The sequence below is a fragment of the Vicia villosa genome, unplaced genomic scaffold (assembly GCF_029867415.1).
Source record: "Vicia villosa cultivar HV-30 ecotype Madison, WI unplaced genomic scaffold, Vvil1.0 ctg.002327F_1_1, whole genome shotgun sequence".
NCBI lineage: Eukaryota > Viridiplantae > Streptophyta > Magnoliopsida > Fabales > Fabaceae > Vicia > Vicia villosa.
The window spans coordinates 61,057-83,948 of NW_026705897.1; the positions used below are offsets into that span (position 1 = coordinate 61,057).

General features: G+C 32.7%; 3 protein-coding genes and 1 long non-coding RNA gene across 5 annotated transcripts; 3 read left to right on the forward strand and 1 right to left on the reverse strand.

Moving 5' to 3' along the window:
* The first annotated feature begins 277 nt into the window (after window positions 1–277).
* LOC131638534 (protein ELC-like) lies at window positions 278–3,728 on the forward strand. 2 transcript variants are annotated; one of them, XM_058909092.1, is made up of 2 exons: window positions 278–1,740; window positions 3,283–3,728. In XM_058909092.1, exon 1 carries the CDS (start codon window positions 467–469, stop codon window positions 1,724–1,726), a length of 1,260 nt encoding a protein of 419 aa, XP_058765075.1. In that variant the 5' UTR covers window positions 278–466; the 3' UTR covers window positions 1,727–1,740; window positions 3,283–3,728. The 2 variants fall into 2 exon arrangements, with proteins under 2 accessions (XP_058765075.1, XP_058765076.1); XM_058909093.1 differs by lacking the exon at window positions 3,283–3,728 and adding an exon at window positions 2,952–2,968.
* A 2,845-nt stretch (window positions 3,729–6,573) lies between these two features.
* On the reverse strand, window positions 6,574–8,282 carry LOC131638558 (uncharacterized). The gene is made up of 3 exons (XM_058909121.1): window positions 7,882–8,282; window positions 7,257–7,731; window positions 6,574–6,951 (listed from the first exon to the last, which is right to left on the reverse strand). The coding sequence occupies exons 1-3, from the start codon at window positions 8,280–8,282 to the stop codon at window positions 6,574–6,576; spliced, it is 1,254 nt and encodes a 417-aa protein (XP_058765104.1).
* A 787-nt stretch (window positions 8,283–9,069) lies between these two features.
* LOC131638536 (uncharacterized) lies at window positions 9,070–12,126 on the forward strand. The gene is made up of 10 exons (XM_058909095.1): window positions 9,070–9,305; window positions 9,378–9,439; window positions 9,548–9,691; window positions 9,807–9,917; window positions 10,074–10,278; window positions 10,453–10,511; window positions 10,952–11,004; window positions 11,092–11,314; window positions 11,417–11,525; window positions 11,646–12,126. Exons 1-10 carry the CDS (start codon window positions 9,173–9,175, stop codon window positions 11,906–11,908), a joined length of 1,362 nt encoding a protein of 453 aa, XP_058765078.1. The 5' UTR covers window positions 9,070–9,172; the 3' UTR covers window positions 11,909–12,126.
* A 2,703-nt stretch (window positions 12,127–14,829) lies between these two features.
* On the forward strand, window positions 14,830–16,403 carry LOC131638552 (uncharacterized). Its single transcript, XR_009294709.1, has 6 exons — window positions 14,830–14,960; window positions 15,362–15,521; window positions 15,620–15,700; window positions 15,806–15,868; window positions 16,044–16,111; window positions 16,194–16,403. It is a non-coding gene; the product is annotated as an uncharacterized LOC131638552 (long non-coding RNA).
* Window positions 16,404–22,892: the final 6,489 nt, after the last annotated feature.

A 22,892-nucleotide genomic window follows, 5' to 3' on the forward strand; every position in this document is an offset into this window, starting at 1 on the left:
GAACTAACGGGAGGAATGAAAGATAGAGACGAAAAATATTTAAAGGACCAAACCTTGAATGATATGTTTACAAGAACTAAAAACGAATAATGATATATTTGAAACGACTAAAAACTTATTTAAACCTAGAATCAAATACAATTATATATTAATAATATTTTAAAGTATAATTAGAAAAAATCTTTAATTATTTATGGGCAAGTATGCTTATCATAGTAGTTATTCATCTTTTTGGTAATTTAATTTTTTTTGTTCAAAATGGAAGATTCAAGAGTTAAAAACGAATGATGCAATTACCGCATGAAATCTATTTCCGTGGAAGCACCGTCGACTGAATCACATCACGCGTAACCCATACCCACCTCTCTAAGCTACCTTTTCCTTCACTTCACCTTCCTCATAACCATTTTCTTCTTTCTATTCTCAATTTCTCAACTTTCTCTTTCCAATTCTCCAATCACCAACCATGGTTCCACCGGCGACACAACCGCCCAACCCCCAAGAAACCCAACAATTCCTCAGCTCCGTCCTCTCCCAGCGCGGCCCATCCGCCGTCCCCTACTCCGAAGACACCAAATGGCTCATCCGTCAACACTTGATCTCTCTCCTCACAACCTTCCCTTCCCTTGAACCCAAAACCGCTACTTTCACTCACAACGATGGCCGCACCGTTAACCTCCTCCAAGCCGACGGAACCATACCCATGACGTACCAATCCGTTACCTACAACATCCCTGTCGTTATCTGGCTCATGGAATCGTACCCTCGTCACCCTCCTTGTGTCTATGTTAACCCTACCAGAGACATGATCATCAAACGCCCTCACCCTCATGTTAACCCTTCTGGCCTTGTTTCTGTTCCGTATTTGCATAATTGGATCTACCCTAGTTCCAATTTGGTTGATCTTGTTCTCTCTTTGAGTCTTGTATTTGGTCGTGATCCTCCTCTTTATTCCCAACGTAGAACTAGTAACAACAACCCTAATCCCAATCCCAATCATAACCCTAATAATAACCCTAATCATAACCCTCATCAAAATCATCATCCTAATCCAAATATCAATCAAAGTTCTAATTTTGCAAATGCTTCTTCATCTGGGTATCCTCATCCTGCTAGGAATAATTACCCTCCTTCACCTTATTCGCCTTCGCCTTCGCGGCCTTCTCATACGGAGGATCCTACTGAGGTTTTTAGGAGGAATGCTATTAACAAGCTAGTGGAGATGGTGCATAATGATGTTACATCTTTGAGGAAGACTAGAGAAGCTGAAATGGAGGGTTTGTTTGGTTTGCAAGGGGTTTTGAAGCAGCGCGAGGAGGTTCTGGATAAAGGTGTGAGGGAAATGCGAGAGGAGATGGAGGGTTTGGAGCAGCAACTTCAGATGGTTTTGATGAATACTGATGTTTTGGAGGGTTGGTTGAGGGATAATCAAGGGAAGAAGTTGGAGAGTTTGGAGAATGTGGAGGATGCTTTTGAGTGTGTGGATGTGCTTTCTAAACAGATGCTTGATTGTACTGCTGCTGATTTGGCTATTGAAGATACTCTTTATGCGTTGGATAAGGGTGTTCAGGTGGGAGCTGTGCCGTTTGATCAGTACTTGAGGAGTGTGAGGGTGTTGTCGAGGGAGCAGTTCTTTCACCGGGCTACGGCTGCTAAAGTTAGAGCTGCTCAGTTGCAGGCTCAGGTTGCTACTATTGCTGCGAGGAGTCATCATTATGGTAGCTGAGGATACATGGCTAGGTTTGTATCTGAAGATCGTTTGTTGTTAGTTCTATTTGGTACAGATTGCCATTTGTTTCTTGAGTTAAGTTGCTGCTTCTGTCCAATAGCATAAATTGGCAGCCCCTTATGCTTCAAACAACTTCGAAATTTTACGGGCATAAGGCTGTACCGTTGTTTTTATACAGATTTAATGATATGATTTTCTTGAAATTTTTGTTTTAAGGGACTGTTAGCTCAAGTTTTTCAGTGTTTAGAGGTATACTTGTTGTGGATCACTGGTTTGTCTCACTTTGTATTTTTTAAAAACAAACATTGGATATATTGTGATAGGTATATATATTTTTTGTTGAATTAATTGATGCCTTGCCTTTTAAAGTTATTTACGCTAACTGAGTATCAAGACTTTGTTTGTTTTTGCAGTAGAAAGTTCCTTGCGTTTAATTTTAAAATCAGGGAGAAATATTTTCAAAGAATTGTATGCCCTAGTTTGTATTTGGGGAAGTATCTGTTTTTTATTGGCTTATGACTTTTGAAAATTGAACTGAATTAGACATTTTTGGAGCCTCTCTAAGAAGTAACAATGAGTCTATCGGTTAATTTACCATGTTTGGACACAGGGATTTTGGGGGCAACGATCAACCCACCCTTCTAGTTATAGTGCTTCACTGTCTGTATGGTCTGATTAGGAATTGTGAAGTGAGTATAGTGTAAGAAAGATGTTAAGAATTGTTTTCTCATATAAAACAAGTTCTATGAATATTGGAAATATACATGAAGATAGATATCCCCTTGAAAAGCAACAAAAGCAAACCATCAGTTTTCACTAGTAACAAGTGCTTCAATATAATAATAGCTGTACTTTTTTCTTTATGCATTTGTCAAGGACTCCTTGAAGTCCTTCTTATTGATATGGAATATGACTTTTAGGTCATATATTACTAAGTAATTACTTGAATGTAAAATCTTCGAAGTGAAGTGAAAGAAATGAAGTTTCATCTTTTGTTTTATGAAATGGATCATTCTTGTTGCACATGTATCATGTATCATGTTATGAAAAGAAGAAACTTCACAGGTTTAACTTATATTGATTTTTTTATGCTTCAAAGGCATCAATAGATTATATTAAGTTATGTCAAGGGAGGCAGACTAGACTTTGATAGACCACAAGTATCATTGTAAATCTTTTTTCATGAGATGTGATTAATGTCTACTATTATAAACAATCGCAGAGGAGCATGTTTGTGATGGAAATTGGAGATGTAACATGCTGATGTGAATAAAAAAATTGGTATGTAGTTGGAGGTGATGAGGAATCTTAGTGCATTTGGCCATTAGGCTGCTGGAATACAGATTTGCTACTTCTGGGTTCATGAGTAGTATACATGATATTGTAGTTTAGACACGTTCAAGAAGAGGGGATCTGGTTTTGTTGTTTTTAGAGTTAAATAGGGTATCATTTGGATGTAGAATTGCTAGTTTGGTTACATTTGTTTGATGGATTATCATGATGTTGGATTGCTGCTGCACAGCTTAGCACTGATATGTGTTTTTCATGTGCAGGACCAAATTACCTGTGTGAATTAGATATCCTAGAACTGAAAAAGAGGCTAGTTTAAGAAACATCTATTTCATAGTACATTTCCTCGTTAGAAATTTTCTTTTTCACCATCTCTCTTCCGTAAAGGATTGTTTGTTTGTGTTGACCGATTGTTATGATTCAGAGAAAGTGCTAGACTGCTTATTTACTACTTGTTTGAACTCGAGAGTCAACTTCATAGCTCTTAAATGATAATATTTAGAAACTCTGCACTTCCAGACTCTCTTCAAGCTGATGTGTCTACAGCTCTTCTCTTGTTTGATTTATGTTTGTACCTATGATGAAATATGGTGGATGCAGAAAAATATGTACATCATTTTGATCATTTTTTTCTAGTGATAATTTGCCAAATCGTTGCGCCTGAAATAATTAAGCTGTTTGTTGTCTTTGCGGCCGTGTTCTATGGAATTTCTCTTGGAATTTCTCTTTTGCCTGCGGCAATGGCAATACTTTGTCTGCGTACTAATTTGAAACCTAGTTGGATATTTTTAAGATGCTGCAAATAACACCGGTTTTTCCCTTTGGATTTATTCATATGGATTTAAGGAAAACAAAACCATGTTTTTTCTTGTCTGGATTGATAAATCTGTAAAGGTTGGTTTTTAAAAAATTGGTGGAGGGGGAAGTGTGTGAAAGAAGCTCTCATAAGTAAACGTCATGTGGTTTCCTTGTTTGTATTGTTTCAAAAATAGTGTATGCTGTGTTAGAAATTAGAATATTCCTTCTAGTAAAAATAGAGTACTTCTAATATAAAAAATAAAGTACTAAGTAGTTCAATATGTATTTTATAGTAGTATTTAATGAAATGTATGTCACTTTTTCTTCTTCTCAAGTACTAATTTGCACCTAGACGTTTTAGACTATTTGGTGACTATGTATATCTTTAAAGAAAAATATTATTTTGACGCAAAATTCGTGTATAAATATCATGCATGTGTAAGCATTTGGTGTAACTGTTGACACACAACATGGCTGATCTCTATATTAGCTAATCACACTCTCTCACACACACTTAGATTACATATTTTACCATTCTTCTATCTCAAATACACTAAAGTCATTTAATACTACATATCAATGTTTTTGTAGATACCAATTAACTTGCATTTATGTAGCATGCTTGTCACATATTTATTTGATAAAGATATCACTTCTCTAAGTAACTATATCAAATAAAATAGAGAGTACTTTGAGAGTGGTAAAGTAGAAATGATAAATAATGAATCAAAATAGAGAGCAAGATATCACTTCTATAAGTAACTACATTTGTTTCCTAACAAAAGACAAAGAATGAATCAAAATTACATAGTTATTCATACCCGTAACAAAAAGGATATGTTGTAAAGGATCAATCAAGATGGTTCATAAGTTGCAGAAAAGACAAATAATGAATCAAAATAGAGACTAAATATTTGATTAATCCTTGTCCTCTCACTTCATCTCAATGGACTAGTTTGTAATCACTTGCCAGAAAGAAACCGTTCTTCCATAAATTTAGCGTAACCACCAAAACATCGCAACCTTGTGTAAGTAGGATAATACATTGAACGCCCAACTAGCTTGTAAAAATCATACATAGCATCCATGTTGTCGTTAAAACCAGCCGTGTTTTTTATTAGCTCAAGTTGGAGTCGAGCGATTTTCCTCTGGTGTTGTATCTTCACGTGTCTCCAATTTGACAAAATCATCTTCACTTCTTTATTACCATCTAATTTTCTAGGAACTTTATTGCGCAAATAGAGTTTCACTTTCATGATTATGATAAACTCTTCTTCTTCTTTACAATTCCACTATCAGGAACTTCTTTTTCTTTGAAACTCTTGCTGGTAGCAATTCTTATTTAGAAGCTTTTGTAGTTGACAATACTTATATATATCATAGCTTATATATATACACATGATTAGTTATTAAGATATAATGCATAATGAGATAATTTTCTTGAAATTTAAAAATGGGTTCTTGAAATTTTCATTTTCAATAAGTTTCTTGATCTTTTTAATCTACATAAGTAATGACATAATAATAACTGATAACTGTCTGTTTGTTTTTCAGTTAAATCAGTTATGTTGTTAGCGTTAGTCAATTATCATAATAGTTATTTATTTAGGTATTGTTGCTTATGGAGAGAGTCACATAGGACTAGTTGTATTCCTCAGTGTCTTACTCTAAAGGGGAATCTATCTGTCAAGTTACTTCTTGATGCTATCATATTTGTCTCAATTTATGATTAGCTATTGTGATTTTTATCTCAATTTATGATTAGCTATTCTATTAAGTGACACTTTCTCTTCAAAATTTCGCTACTAAATCATACTATATTTTTTCTTTTATACATATCTATTTATGGATCTAATTTTTTTTTTTAGCACAAATGCAAAGACTAATTTCTTCAGTTTGGAAAAATTAAGAAAGATGACAAAGTTCTCCATCAAAAAATTTAACATTACTGTATATTCAGGTTGAGTTTTATTTTTATATTTTAATTAGAATTTCAAATTTAAATTGAGCTTAAATCTTTATAATTCCTTTTAATATTTATGTCCCCTGATTCCGTAGATACATATCCGGAAGCACATTTTAATTTAAAAAATTTAATTTTTTTCGTAGGTACATCTACGGAACGTGTTAAAAATAAAGTGTTCCGTAGATGTACCCACGGAACCTTCAGCTATATTTTAAATCAGAATTATTTCACTCTAAAATTTCAATATTTTTAACAAAAATGGAACATCAAATTATAGTACATCAAAGTAGTGCAATTTAAAGGCAATGGAATATAGTACAAGGAAATAGTACATCGTATAGATCATCCTAATAGTGTCAAATACATAATCAAAATAAAGTGAAAAAATGTAATCAAAATACAAATATAAATATAACCACATGCATCACTATTGTGTCTGCCGGACAACATCCTCGTCCTATGCTGGCTACTATGCCTCTACAGTCAAGCGCCCCACCGGTCCTAGCACGATGTCGTTGGTTCAAAAATGCCCCATCTTCCACCCTAATGATTCCGTTCAGTATATGTCTGTAATCAAACCCTTCAAGGAAGAACATCGTCAGTGTCGTCCAACTGAGACTGGTGAGTTTGCAAGATCCCTTCTTAGGCTGGCCTGGGCGGTGATCCCACAGCAGTGGGGATCATGAAAGGGTGTGACACTGTAAAGTTACCAAGTGATGTACCCGTCAGCGCAACTCCAGTCTCTCTCAGATCCGGTCGTCCAAGCCTCGTCAGGAACCATGTGACGCTCCTAGTATGCAAAGACCACATCTATCTTCCCATGGATCATCGAGATAGGAGCGAAGACAAAAGGGTCGCGAGGTACCGTTTGACAGTAGCCGAACTTCCGCATGCCGCACTTCGGAAGATAACGAACAATGATGGTCGAACTGGCAGCCAACCATCCAGAATATAGGGCAATGTCATCCCACGAAACCGTCTCATGGTGAGCAACATAGCTGTCGTATCGGATGTCCTCTGCAGCCATGCGTTCAATAGAGTACCTGTAAGGATCCGACACCTGGTTCCCTCTAAGGGTGATGTAGGCACTAGCACGGGGCATGCCCTTAGTGTAGCTAGACACATCTCCCCAGCCAATGATCATGGAGAAGTGTTGTAATATCCAACCCTAAAAAAAAACACAGAGATCAAACATGATCACAAATATATAATTAACAACTTTGAGAAAAAGTAGAATGATATAAAATTGTTACCATTAAGAGGGAACAGCGGCCAGTCAACAATCATTGCCTTCCACAGGCAGCCCTATCCCATTCTATGGTAGTTGTACGCTAGTGTAGCCGTTCCCTAGTTGTGCTCATGGATACGTGCGATATCCGATAAGTACCTCAGGTAAACGGCGTTTGTGTACAAGGAGTTGGTGTCCACGAACAACTGAGTGCCTAACAAAAATAAGAAGTAACATCTCATCACTTGCTGCCTATGTATTTCCTCGTCTAATGGGTTACCAGCAGACTGTTGTGTCGCAAGGAGCTCGGCCTCGTACTGCCGCATCAAGAAGAAAAACCTCACGTGTGTGTCGCAGGTCCTCTCCACCTCCTCAAGCGCGTCCTCAAGATCAGCCCCGAGCTCAACAATAAGAACCTCCACTGCTTCCTCCTTGACCAACCTACCGTGACCAAGAAGGGTTCCCCTGATAGGTATATGAAGGAGGCAAGTGATGTTGTCAAGCGAGATGGTAATCTCACCATGTGGCAGATGAAATGACGAAGTCTCTTGGTGCCACCTCTCTGCAAATGCCATTAGCATCCCATTATGTGTTGTGTGGTACCCAATCTGACACAAGTCCTTTAGCCTAAAAGCTCCGAGGACATCCTGGAACCACAACTCGGCAGGTTGCACGAGAGAGGCAATTTTCCGGTCATGGGTGTAGAACTTCTGCGGATCCCTATTTTGAAATTTTCCAAAGAAAACACTATTAGTAATTAGCAAAGTTAGAAATATTTAATTTCCACCAAGGACAAAAAAGTAATAAGTCAAAGAAATTTTACCTCTTCGTCCCAGATATGTCGGGCTGAATGATCATTGATCAGCATACCCTGTCAACAAGGATGAATCTGAAGGACCCCATGGGTAGCCCACAGACTTCTCATGCGCATTAGCCTCCTTGTGTAGCTCAGGAGGTGGCACTGGAGATCCAACATCGGCCGGAGGTTGCACAGGAGTAGAAGAAGTGTCCCGGCAACGTGTACGAGCGAAGGGTGTCTGTGAGGAACCCTCACCATCATCCTGAGGCCTCAAGGATGAGGTAGTAGATGTGGAAGGTCCCTCAGCTAGGACGAATGTAACAGGTACCTCTGCTGCAACGAGTGTATCAGGTGCATCTATTGGAACAACTGATCCATCTATTACATGTGATATCATCTGCATCTGTGCACGTCGCACAAAGGCATGATGTGCAGTCCTCCCAGATATAATGCGGTATGGATGGTCGGTCATAGTGTCTGCATTGTATTACAAATAAAATTGAGTTAGATACAATTTGGTTATTAAAAAGAAAAAAAAACAAATTTACTTCAATAGATGCAAATACGGAACAAGCTAACATTCCAAAAAATTGGATTTGTTCCGTAGGTGCATCTACGAAACTACCTAACGTTTCATTTGTTTCGTAGATGCACCTACGAAACATTCTGAAACTCAAAGAACGCCACAATGACGTCTGTCACTATTCCATATGCTTAAAAACCTATTTTGACGGCTTGATCGTCCGTTTTACACATCCAAAAATACCTACATTGTCTCTAAACTATATTTCTAAAACTATCCAATCATTTCTACATCTAAAAAATTGAATTCTAGCTCTATTACGGAAAAACTCAAAAACTCAAAAACTTACCGATTAAATTGAGCTTTGAAGATATTGGAATGTGTTGATTGTTGATGTTGATGTTCATTGTTGTACTCGAGAGGAAAAAAATAACTTTGGTGGATTTTGATTTTTGATGTTGAGAGAGATTGGCAGTTTGAGAATATGAAAAGTGAAGAATGTGGAAGGAAAAGAATCTGACGCGAATATAACAGCAAATGCTTCTGTAAATGCATATATGGAAGTCTTTCATAGATGCACCTTCGAAACAAAACAACTTTGAAAAATAAAAGTTACTTCCAAAAATACATTTACGAAAGCAGAGGACATTTTTGGCAACGTGCATTGTGCATGAGAGACTAGAGGGAGAGAGGGGTGGAGTTTATTAATCATTAGAGCTTAGTTAACAAAACAAAACAAAACAAAATTAAATCTCATGGAATTCTAGGATGAAAATAAAGTTTTTGTTAGAAGTGTTTACAATCACTGCTACATAGAGAAAAAAGAAGAGGGAAAAAAAATGCTTCGAAGAGTTGTTCAACAATCTCGCAAATTTCATCGCTCTATCGCCAATGGCTACTCATCAATCTCACCATGCCATTACTCTTCTTCTACAATCTCCATCGATCGTTCTTCCCTTCACAACCCACCTGGTATAACACTTTACTCTCTTTATTTTTTCCGTTTTTTCTTCTTCAATCTCTCACTTTTCTTCCTTCTCGCAGAACATTCTCACCAACCCACTTCCGATTCGGAACTCCTCAAGCATCTCAAAGGAATTATCAAGGTTCCCCTCACTTAAATGCACCCTAATTTTGTTTTCAACATCATAAAAATTGGTTTTTTTATCCCCTTTTCCTACTTGGGTCACAAAAATTTGATTTTTTTTTCTCAGTTTCGTGGAGGTCCTATCTCATTAGGTGAGTATATGTCAGAAGTTTTGACAAATCCTAAAGCTGGATACTACATCAACCGGGATGTTTTTGGAGCAGAAGGTGATTTTATCACATCCCCTGAAGTCAGCCAGATGTTTGGTGAGGTTAGTATACCTCAATTACTATCCAATGAATTTTCACTTCCATTAATTTGTGAATTTGTGAACTGTGTTTGCAATCACTGAAGGAAATCTAACTTGTTGTTTTGTGTGAACTTAGATGGTTGGTGTGTGGGTGATGTGTCTATGGGAGCAAATGGGTCGACCCGAAAGAGTGAATCTAGTTGAGCTGGGACCGGGGCGAGGAACTCTTATGGTTGATCTTCTTCGAGTATGAATAGCAAAATTGAAACTTCAACGTTGATATGATTCAGTATTTGAATTTCAATTTCAATGTATTGACCTTTTTGTTTAGATTATTAGTATTAAACATTTAAAAGGTGGCGTGTTATTATTAGGGTTAAAGAAAGCTTTTAACTTGTTACAGGGTGCTTCGAAATTTAAGAACTTCACTGAGTCCTTACATGTACACCTGGTGGAGTGTAGTCCTGCTCTAAAAAGTCTTCAGCACAAGAATTTGAAATGTGTTGATGAAGAGAATGCAGATGAGGATACAGATAAAAGAACTGTAAGCACGTTGGTTGGCACTCCTGTGTCATGGCATGCTACACTCGAGCAGGTTCCTTCAGGATGTATGTGTTGTTTTTCCAGTGAAAATAGGCTTTTCAACATAAAATACAAAGTTTGACTTGTTATATAAACTATATAAGTTTGTTTTCTGTCACGCAGTAACATAAAATATCTTATTGTACTATATTTGAATATTTCCCTTCTCTCACCAAGTTACTCGTTTTCTTGTGCTCCAGCACCAACAATTATCATTGCACACGAGTTTTTTGATGCCCTACCAGTCCATCAATTTCAGGTGATTTTTGTTTTCGCTATTGTCCATGGTGCCTCAATTGTTTTTCTTTTAGCATGCTTTCATCCTCTCCTGTCTTTTCATTTTTGCTGGTTATTGATATGTAGCTTTAACTTCTGTCTACATTTGCGTCAATCCACCTAGGAGGTTCTGCTCTTTCTTTGTTTTATTGTTAAGAGAATGAATATAATGTAAGAGATGTTCAATGCTTCTTGTGTGAATTGTTGCTTATCATATTTAAATGATACCAATAACTTCCTTATTTAAAGAGCTTGGGCCTGGCCAATAATCTTTATGTTCCTTGATATCCTTCAGAATAATTGCCATTTAGTTGAAAGGAAAATAATTGAAATCTCACTTCTCTCCGCATTCCAACCTTTTTTTAATTGTAATTGGCATCATACGTCTACGAAACATAATTTATTTGTTTTTTTGGTATTCAGAAAGCAACTCGTGGCTGGTGTGAGAAAATGGTTGATGTGGCAGACGATTCATCGTAAGTATTACAGTGTATTCTACTTGAGAGTTGAGAGACTGTATTTCTGCTGGATTTAGTGCACCGATACTTACATATATCTGATAGGTTACGTTTTGTTCTATCTCCACATCCTACACCTGCAACTTTGTATCTGTTGAAGAGAGTCAAGTGGGCTGCAACTGAGGAGATAGCAAAGCTCAATCAAATTGAAATTTGCCCCAAAGCTATGGATTTGACTAAGACCATTGTTGAAAGGATAAGTTCTGATGGTGGCGGAGCTTTAATCATTGACTATGGGTTGGATGGACTAGTCTCAGATAGTCTCCAGGTCTAGCATCTTTCCCTTTTTATTCTTAATCATATCGCTTTCTAGTTTTTACCTTACTCTGTATCCCAAGTTGAGTATCTTGTATCTCTTTGAATTAAGCAGGCAATACGGAAACACAAGTTTGTCCATCTTCTAGATGACCCCGGATCTGCTGATCTCAGTGCATATGTTGATTTTGATTCTATTAGACATTCTGCAGAGGAAGCCTCAGGTGCTTTTCCACATGCTGATAGTTGCAACACATTTTTATGATTATAATTAGATATCAGAAGTATACATACATTCTCAAAAACTAATGATTTGTTTCCATGTTATGGAAATATGTATGCAGAAGAAGTGTCTGTTCATGGGCCAATGACTCAATCTCAATTTCTTGGTGCCCTTGGAATAAACTTCCGTGTCGAATCCCTCCTTCAAAACTGCACAGAAGAGCAGGGTGAATCTTTGAGGACAGGATACTGGCGTCTTGTAGGTGACGGTGAAGCTCCGTTTTGGGAAGGAGATGAAGATAATGCCCCAATCGGTATGGGTAATCGCTATAAGGCAATGGCTATAGTGAACAAGAACCAAGGTGCTCCAGTTCCTTTTCAGTAAAAGCTTAAAAAGTTGGTTTTTGCTGCATGTAACATTATACGGTACTCAATCAACAGTTGACAGTTCTATTCCTACATTAGTTTTCTCTTTTTATTTAATTATTTTTTGAAATGTTTATTTAATAGCTTCTTGGCATGCTTTGTATTGGAAGAGTTGTAAGAGGCAACAATTTTTTGTTATTGACAATAATGTAACAGGCAACGATAATAATTTTAACAGCATTCTATTAATCGATATAAGGAAATACTATTGAAAAGGACAAAAGGATTTGATATGATATAACCAAAAAGGAAGTGCATACATTCTTCCTGTCTCAAAAAAGATATTTTGAATTAAGGGTATGTCTAGTGTTTGACATGTCTGATATCTATTTGTTTCCTGGTAGAGTTTTTCCTTTTCCAAATGTTGTTTTATATTCTTATGTTGATGAGTTGCATACAAAGTCTTCTGCTCTTCCGTTACCTGCATAATTGTTGGTTCCATTAATGAAGTTTTCTGTCCATTAAAGCCTGGTCTTGGTTATGCCTATCAGCTTGATTGATAAGTGCTCCTTCTGTTGTTTCTGATCTGACTGATTTAGGTGACTATGAAGTGTCTTCTTATTAAGTAAATCTTGATGATATGCCTTAGATGCATTCAGTTCCTGATCTTGAATGACAGAATATTGATTAAAGTCTTGATGCCTCTGAACTTGAATGACAGATTTTTGCATTGAATCTTGTTACCTTTAAACTCGAGTAGTCTGCATTGTCAATGATACCTTTCTGCTGAACGTGGGTAGCTTTAAATTAAGAGTTTGAGTGTCATGATCTTCAGCCTTATATTTTGCATTATAACCAATTTTTTAGTCTCTATTCTTTCACAAAATAATCATGGGAATGCTTCATGTGTTATATCGTTGACTTGTCTTTGTCCGTTAAGTTAAATTCTCCATATAAAATTCTGGATCATGGAAAAGTTTAAGGGTGTGTTTGGTTCGGGGTAAATGGAGGGGAGGGGATGAGAGGGGAGGGAATCTATTTTAATATATAAAAATGAATTACCACCAAATTGCCTTAATTACCCTAATCACAAACAATTAAGCATGGTTTTGCATACCCCTGAGCGTCATTTTACATCTAATTATGATTACATTGTGAATACAAGATTACAACTCTAAGTACAAGATTACAACTCTAAGATGTTTTTGATTTATGGCAAACTCAAATGAGCATCCAAACAACAAGGAGGAATCGGAAAAGCAAAGCATTTAATCACTCATGAAAGCACAGGATGATCTACTATGCATAAAGGTCGACTCAACACAAGCTAAACAAGAAAAATGCAGAAAATCAGCAGTTAGGTCGACCTACTGTCAACCCAGGTCGACCTAAAATGAAGAAAAAGCCATATACTGCTGCTAGGTCGACTCACAGACCATTTAGGTCGACGTAAAATGAAGAAATCTGCATATCAGTCTGCTAGGTCGACCTACATAACAACTAGGTCGACCTAATCTGTGAAAATGTCCCCAGAACGCATCAGAAGAGGATTCTGGTCGACCTACCCCTTCAACAGGTCGACCTAACTGGGAGCAAAATTCTGCAAGCTCTGCTAGGTCGACCTAAGCACTACAAGAGGTCGACCTAACTGATCAAGAATGCCAAAAATTCTGTTTCTCTCATCTCCAACTGTTATGCAATCATATATATTGTGCAAGGCTTAATTATTCAGCAACACCAACGACTGAAAGATACACAAACGCTTCTCATCTTCGTTCTTCATCATCTCCAACACAATTACACATAATCATTCTTGCGTTGCGGGTTAGTGATGAGTTCGATAACGTCCATGAAACGGAATTGAAGATTCCTAGTGGGTGAAGGTTTGTGGGGTTTGTTGGTGAATAAAATCTGCGGGTTTTGTCCTCCACGACGGGTGGTTCTTTGGGGTTTTTATCAAGAGGCGTTCATTAAGGATTCGGCTGAGTGTAACGATTGAGGAACGGGGAGTTCGAGGAATCAAGACACTGCAGAAGGGAATCGAAGTGAAGCTCTTGGATAACCTTGATCTTGCTCAAGATTAAGGGGGAAGAAGATTCAAAGGATCGACATAATTGGTTTATCGTTTATCGCTTTGTTATCTTCTTTGTATATACTACTTTCAACATTAATGAAAGATTACCCAATTTCAATTTGGAATTGGGGGCAGACGTAGTCGTAGCGAGGACGATCGACGAACTGCCTAAACAAATATCGTGTTCTTGTCGCTTTTACTTTTTCATTTACATTCTGTTCATATTTGGTTATAATAGCAAATTGATCAACGATTCGAGTGTTAAGATTGTGAGCTAAGAACGTTCATAAACATCACAATCCATCACACATTGAATTACCTTCAATTTGATCATTATCACCAAGTGTTTGTATATTTGTTTCTATCACTCTTACTGCATTGCAAACATTGTCCATCATACAAAAAGTTAATCTGATTTTCAATAAGAGAAACGCTTTGATTATGCAACATATACTCTTATCATTCAATTCAAGTCCTTGACTGGTTTTTTAAACACATATATAATCGTTTCGATAGCGGTTCGGAATAGACGCGAGTCGATTCAGAATCACTTCCGCTGAAAAGTCGTTTAAATCCGTAAAACTGTGAACGATCTATTCACCCCCCCTCTAGATCCTAAGGCCAGCGTCTAACATACATTCCAACAGTTTATTTAATGCAAAACTTCTGTATTGGAATATGAAAAAACCTGCACCGGTAAACTCGAAGAATTGGTCAAAGGTAAACAATATCCTAATGAAAATCAATTTAAGATAGTTTTACATATCCCTAAAAGTAATTACACACCTAAACCTATTTAATTGCAGCAGCCTAATTAATTTAAATCTTTTATTGGAATATGAAAAACGTTGCAACACGTTTTAGTCTGCTTAATGCATTGGAACCTTCAGTTTTGAAAAATCCTAAACCCACTCAATTTCTTTCCTACATCTATAAAGTCATACTCTTCAAGGAACATGCCATCAATATTCTTCATTTTATTCTGTTCACTTCTGAGGTTTATTTTCTTCCTCTTCCCCCCATTTTCCCGTCTTCCTCTCTTTCAATCAATACCATCTTCCTCCATCTTGAATTCCATGCTTTTGTTTTCTATCCATTTTATAACATCTTCCTGCATTTTTCATTAATATAACCCGAAATACATTAATCTTTTAACCATTCCATTAATAATCGTTTTTCATCCATCCAATAGTGAATCTGTGTGGCATTAACAGGGCTTCGATTTCAAAGTCCAAAAGAGAAGATTTTTTATTTCTTATATTTGCAAATGGATTTTGATTTTATGATTAAAAATTTCAAAAATAGATTTCAAAATTATGGATTTAGACTCTATGAATTATTTCCTTTTCAATTTTGTTAATCAATATTGCTTCAGAATCGTTTCAATATGATTTGCAGATTTGCAAATCTGTAAATGACAAAGACAAAGAAATTTTGAAAAAGTGAAAAGTGAAGTCTTGACGGTGGGCCTATGAGAAATTGAAATAAAAATGTTTGCAAATATGGTCAATGATATTGACTATGGGAAAACTGATAGATCTCTCAAGTTATAGCTATGGTTAGATTTCTATTAGTATTGTTTTTCCATCATGTCTATTTTTTTCAATATTCTTATTCTTCTATTTGTAATTCTTTGGTTTTTTATGGATTTTTTAGGGTTTCTTCTAAAGTTCCTGATGTTGAGATCATAAATGAAGAACATGTAACATTAGCTCCATTTGCATTTTATTTAGAAAGGTCTCTTCAACCTCTTTCATTCATTCATTATTTTTACTATTTCCACTAACAAACATTTTAATTATGATGTTCTAAAAAAATTATTTTGTTTTTTTTTTATTTTAGGAAAATTAGACTGAGGATGAGTCTCTGTGTATTTTCAGAGATTATGTTACTGGCTTTCTTTGAGTAATCATTCTTATATATTCTTACTCTTTATAGTTTATAATATATGAATTTCAATCTTGATTTTTCTGTAGTAACTTAATTAACTAAATTATATTATATTACATTTATAGAATAATTATTGATCAATGTTTTGCTCTGTTGAGGATGAAATTAACGTCCGTTTCGTTCCTTTCAGCTGTGATTAACTATGTGCCCTCTATTACTTTTCTGTTTGCAGTCATTTTAAAGTAACCAATTTAATAGGTAGACATCATCATAGTTCTAAATTATTTTTGAATAAAATATTTTTTGGTAAATTAATTAACTAATTCTTTATAATGTGCAGGTTGGAGCACATGAAGATAAAAGAGGTAGCATGTCAAGCCAAAACGATTGGTACTGCAACGCAATAACATTTGCAGGAACATTGCTGATGGCTCTGTATAAAGGTCATGTAGTTAGTGTTGGGAAGTCGTCCATTATTCATGCTACAAGCCAGGCTGAGATTGTGAATGATTCCAATAATAACCGGTGGATCATAGGAACCTGTGTCCTCCTCATTGAATATCTTAACTTTTAAATAAATTACTTAATGTCTATAATTTGAATCAATAACCCACTATCTCTATGCATTCTAAGAAAAATAGTTATAGTTATTATTTGCTGACTGTATGCATATTAATTTATTCATTCTAAGTTATATATCACTTCTCATTGTTTCTCAGATTATTTTTTATCCACTTTTGACAATATAAGTTTGGTACTATAAAAGTTGATTCATTAAATTGGTTATTATCCTTTTTATGAAATAGTATTTATTTAAAACAATGTGATAAACTTGATGAAACAATGATATCGCATATTATGACACAATAAAAGAAAAAAATACTTAACTTCTTGGAGTAAGAATTTGCATGATTTATTTTAATTTCAAATTAATAGATACAAAATTATCTAATTATATTTATTTATTACAAATAATAATATTCTTGGTTACATGGCATATCATAATTAATAATAATTAATATTTAGATCACAATTTATTTGAAAGAGAAAAATAGTAAATGGCTAAAAAAACCCGAAATATAATTTATTCAAAATTTACATATATTTTAGGAAATTATTTTTCGGCAATAATTCAGGAAAAATAAAATATTCAACCATATTATAGATAAATTACTTAATTCTGATTTATTTATTTTAAAAATAAATTAGATATACAACAATTTTAAAATATATAGTGTTTCAAAAATTGGTTAAATATTACTTCTATTTTAATATATAAAAATTAACTACCACAAAAAATACTTGATTACCCTAATAAAAACAATTTTAAGAGAGGTTTTCATGCCTCTAAACGTGTAATTAAACGAATGATATTTATATCGACTTTAATTTAAGAGAGGTTTTTAATTTTTTTTTACTATTTATATTTATTTCAAAAAAACAAATATGACGTTTTTTATTTTTTTTATTTCTCATGAGCTGCGATGCAACGGCTCTATAGACCCCAAAGTCTCTAAAGGGGAAGACAAGCTAAACCCTAAACAAATAAATGGTGGTAACAATTTGTATGAAATATACATAGAGTATAATATACTGTGTAAGAGTGTATACCAATAAAAGAATTTGAATTTTCTACAATGTCTCCTATATAAATTTTTATGATTTATACTTGAATAAAAGATTTCATGGTGAAGCCTAAATATTTCTATAATGTTTAAATTTTTTTTTTTCAAATTTTATCATTAATGATACAGATTTAATTAATTCATTTTCAGCATCTTTTCAATGCAATATTAAATAATTGTAATCATTTCATATATGTTTTCAATGTAAAAAATAGGTATTTTTCCGAAGTGAAGAAATAGGCCACTTTAATTGTCTTTCCTTACCCTTATTTTATTGAAAATGGGTCACTTTAGTTGTCTTTTCATCACAAATATATTATAATTTTTTATGTTTTGATCCAAGTTAATGTTAAATAAACATTAGTACGATTTAACATTACATATCACTGGTGTTTGTGTGAAATTTATGACAGGATTAATGTATAATTTATTTTCTATGAATATCTAATATTTCTAAAATAATATAATTGTTATTATAATTTTTTAAATATTTTTTTCTTCATTTCAAGTATAATGCATTAATATTTTTAATCTATTATCTTATTTATTTTCTATGAAGATCTCAATTGATATAGATATTTAGCAACAAAAAAAAAGAAAGAAAAGAAAATAGACTTATTAGAAATGGTATTTATTTGCTTACTATAATTTTTATATCCGTTATATATATATATATATATATATATATATATATATATATATATATATATATATATATATATATATATATATATATATATATATATATATATATATATATATATATATATATATATATATATATATATATATATATATATATATATATATATATATACACACACACACGTTAATACATAATCACAAGAAAATATTATATTAAAAACAAAGATTCTCATTATTTTAAAGGGTAATCCACTCCCACATTAATATGTAATTTTTTATTTATTTTAGTGAATGAGATAATATAATTTTATCTATAAAATAACTATTCTTACATATTATTATTATTAATGAAATATATTTAAAAATTCAAACTTAAAAGAAGAGATTTAAAAAATAAAGTGGAGATTTTAAGGTGTGTGGATCCTTTAAAATTTAAATTATAAGCATGCTCGATGGGGCGGATCTATTTTTCTGACGGACTGACAAAATATTTACCTAAGTTGAATAAATATTAAAGATCATATGTTTAATGACTTCTGAATTACTATAGAATATAACTTTTAAATTAATACAAAAATTTAACAGGAATAATATTATTCAATTTTATTTTGATTTTCAAATTTGTTTTTGATTTAGAGTGTCAATTTTATTGGCAACAATAATTTGCTTCTATAAAAATTGTTTCAATCAATTAAGTATGATTTCTTTTATAAATTTTTTAAACAAAAATATCATATACCTGATAAAAAATGATATATATTATTATTAGATGATACAAATAAAAATAAAATTGACATGAAAAAATGTTAGCATTTATTTATGATAAGATGTTAACATTTATTCTAAAAGTTGATACATATATTTGTTTTTATTAAAAAACATGAGAAAATTATGATTGATGAATAAACCATTTTTTTTTTATGAAAGACACAAATTTATTTCTTTTTTATATCTAAAAGGAAAGGCCAAAATATCAACTATTATATATTTATTTACTATTTATAAAAATATTATATATAAGTAGTGTACATCCTCATATTTAATTCTTTAAAAAAACTTTTAATATATTTAATTGAAAAAAAATGGGTACATGAATTTCACGGGAGAGTTTAAAATTGGGATTGCAATTTTCTCACGTAAAATTTCAAAAGGAATGATAAGATTTCACGGGAGAGTTTAACTACGAGTCTCTCATATAAAAATTTCACCAAAAATAAAGTGTCTTCATGGTTCGGAGGACCATGAAGACACTTTATTTACCTGCGTTTAAATTTATTTTCTATTAGATGATAAAATTATATATTATCAATAGAATTAATAAATTTATAATACAGAAAATTTAAAAATTATAGGCATGCCCGACGGGCCTAACCTATTATTTTGACGGGCCGACAAAATATTTACTTAAATTGAACAAATATAGAGATCATATATTAATGAATTCTGAATTACTATAGCATATAACTTATAAATTACTACACAAATTTAACAAACATAATCAAATTGTGTTATCCATCTTTTTTTGGTGTATATTTTTTTTATTATTTTACATTAAATCTAATCAAATTATTAAACCAAAATATTTTTTTGTTGTATAATATATTTTATTTTATAATATTGATAGAAATTGTAAAATTAAAATTATAAACAATTATAAAAATTATTGGCATGCCCGACGGGCCAAACTTTTTTTTCCACCATATATTTGGTTTAATAGCAATTACCCAATCTATCTATATCCTAACAACTACTAAAACTTAATAAATTAAATTAATATTTATATGACAATTAATATTGATTTTTTCTGTTAATTCGTATAAATTAAAATACATTTTTTAACCATAACCATATTATATTTATTTAATATTTATACCGACTTTACGTGACCCGTGCGGACGCACGGGTCCTTTACTAGTGTTTATAATAAATTGTGTTTGGTTCAATTCTTAGGATGGGAGAGGAGGGGAGGGGAGGGGAGCAAAATCCCTCCAAATCACATTTTTTGCGTTCCCCCGAATCGGGGGGATTCGGAGGGGAGGGGAGAGAATGTGACTGCTGATATTTAATAAATTAATATATTTACTAAAATACCCTCAATTTTTTTATTATTTCAAAATTATTATTTTCTTTCGTGTGCTTTTTTTTTTTTTGATTTTTCTCTATTGCTTATATCAATTTCTTATAATTACTTTTTACCTTAAACTTATTATTTTTATTTAATAAAAATTATAATCACTATAATTTTTAATTTTTTATTATAATTTTTATTTTGATGTTTATTTATACCAATTTTTTTCTAATTTTATTATATATTCTATTATATATATTTTATATAAAATTTTAAATCATTCATTTATTTTGTTTATTTTATATATATATATATATATATATATATATATATATATATATATATATATATAAAAGTTATTTTATGTATTCAAAAGTTGTTATCAACAGATAGATAATTTTGTGCCGAAAATTTTAATACGTATCAAGTGTATTCAATTTTTTTAACGGTACATGGTAAGTTATAAATTTTTAATCATTCAAAATTATAAATATTATTTTCAAAAAGTTATTTACGAAATTTTCACTTTTGAATATCATATCAGTTATATAAAATCATAAGGATAAAAATGTAAATTATTAATAAAACCCTCCCCTCGTGAACCAAACACATTTTTAACCAAAATCTCTTCCCTCCCCTCCCCTCATTTGAACCAAACATACATATAATTTATAAAAATCCCTCCCCTTCCCTCCATTAAAATTTCTCCCCTCCCCTTCCCCCTCATTTGAACTAGACACACACACACGTAGATCAAGATCAACTTAAAAAACTTCTCATACAATGGAAATCATTTGTCGACTAATCCTATTCTATTGTCTTTAAGTATAATTGTAGCTCTTGTTAATTGTTTTGTATTTTTTATTCTTAACACTGCTTATAATAAACTAGTTTATTGAAAAAGTCTAAAACCATGCATTAGCTAGAATACAACAATTGTAATATAATATTTTAAAAGTAAAATTAAGGCATACATTAAAAAATATAAGATTTTTTTATTAGTATTATCTAGATTCAACAATTCAAAAATTATGATCACTAATGAATATTTAAAATTATTATCTTCGATATGTCAAAAAAAAAAAAAATTATTCTCTTCGACAAATTTTTTATAAATAATTATTATGGTCTCTATGAATGAGACGTTATTCTTCTAGACTCTCTCGATATATTTAAATTGCAAATATATCTTTTAAGTGTCGCTTTATGATTTTATTTTTTTTTGATAATATGGAGGGCCTAAGCCTAAAAAACAAAAAAACTACAACAAATCAAGCAAAAAGCTACTGATCCCTACAGAGTCCGCCGCCATAATGGTTCTTAAGAAAACAGGCGCCTCCTTATGAACAATGAAGGCCTTATCACTATAGCTGCACTTAGCAACTGCATCCACACACATATTAGTGTCACTTTATAATTACACAGACTAAATTGACCCACAAGAACTACACTTGAAGACCAGAAAATACACTTGAGAATCAAAATAACTAATTAAAGAGACACTTCAATTTTTTATGTAATTTTCATTTAAATATTATAATAATATTGTAAAAACCAAAACTATTATTTATTTATTTTTATCAAATTAGTGGTGAGGGCTTAAGTCTTAAGAATAAGCTTCTCTTAAAGTTTCATGTTGGAATCTTGTTAGGTGCAAATTGCTTATAAAAAAAACTTTTTTTAATCAAATTAGTTGCAAATTGCTTATAAAAAAAACTTTTTTTTTTTTATCAAATTAGTGGAGTTTAAAATTTTCATTTGACCAGCCTGGAATTGATTCCTTCCAAAACATAGTTGTTGCATTTAATAATTTTTATGAATTCAAATCCAACATTCCATCAATTAATCAATACATATGCAGATCAAACTTCGATCTCTCTCCATTTGCTTAGGAACTTTTATTTTTACCAAAACTATATCAAGTTTTTCAAGATATTCTGGCAAGAATCCTAAAGCTAACAACTTACCTTGCTTGCCAAAATAAACATCACCTTACCCTTTATATTATACTAGTATTGCATAAAGTCACTCTAACATCCCCTCCTAAAAGTTAGAGTATATTTACCCCTGTTTGACTCCTGCAAATTCGTATAGAAGAATGAAAAAGATGAGTTGAGTCTCCTTCTTTGAACTATTTCTACCTTTGATTTATGATGAGCACCGAACTCATGCTTAACACCATCCAAGGCGTTCAATTGCTATTAGGATTAATCAAAAGGAACCTCTTTGAATCAGAGGAAAGATGCTATTAAGATTAATCAAAAGGAACCTCTTTGAATCAGAGGAAAGATGCTATTAAGATTAATCAAAAGGAACCTCTTTGAATCAGAGGAAAGAACCTCTTTGAATCAGAGGAAAGATGCTATTAAGATTAATCAAAAGGAACCTCTTTGAATCAGAGGAAAGATGCTATTAAGATTAATCAAAAGGAACCTCTTTGAATCAGAGGAAAGAACCTCTTTCCCCAGTTGATAGTGACCGGAGCTGCAAAATAGCAGCTCACAGTTTTTAGATCAGTTCACTAACACAAAGGTAAATTAGAATGGGATTGAAAACAACTCTGCAAACAACTCTTAGCCCCTTTTAGTATATTTCTATAGTTTTTCAATATTTTTAATGTTTTCACTAGAAAAATGAGTAGTTAGATTAGATCATTTTCTGACCAACCACCTTATTGAACAGGATTGGCTCACTCTGACAA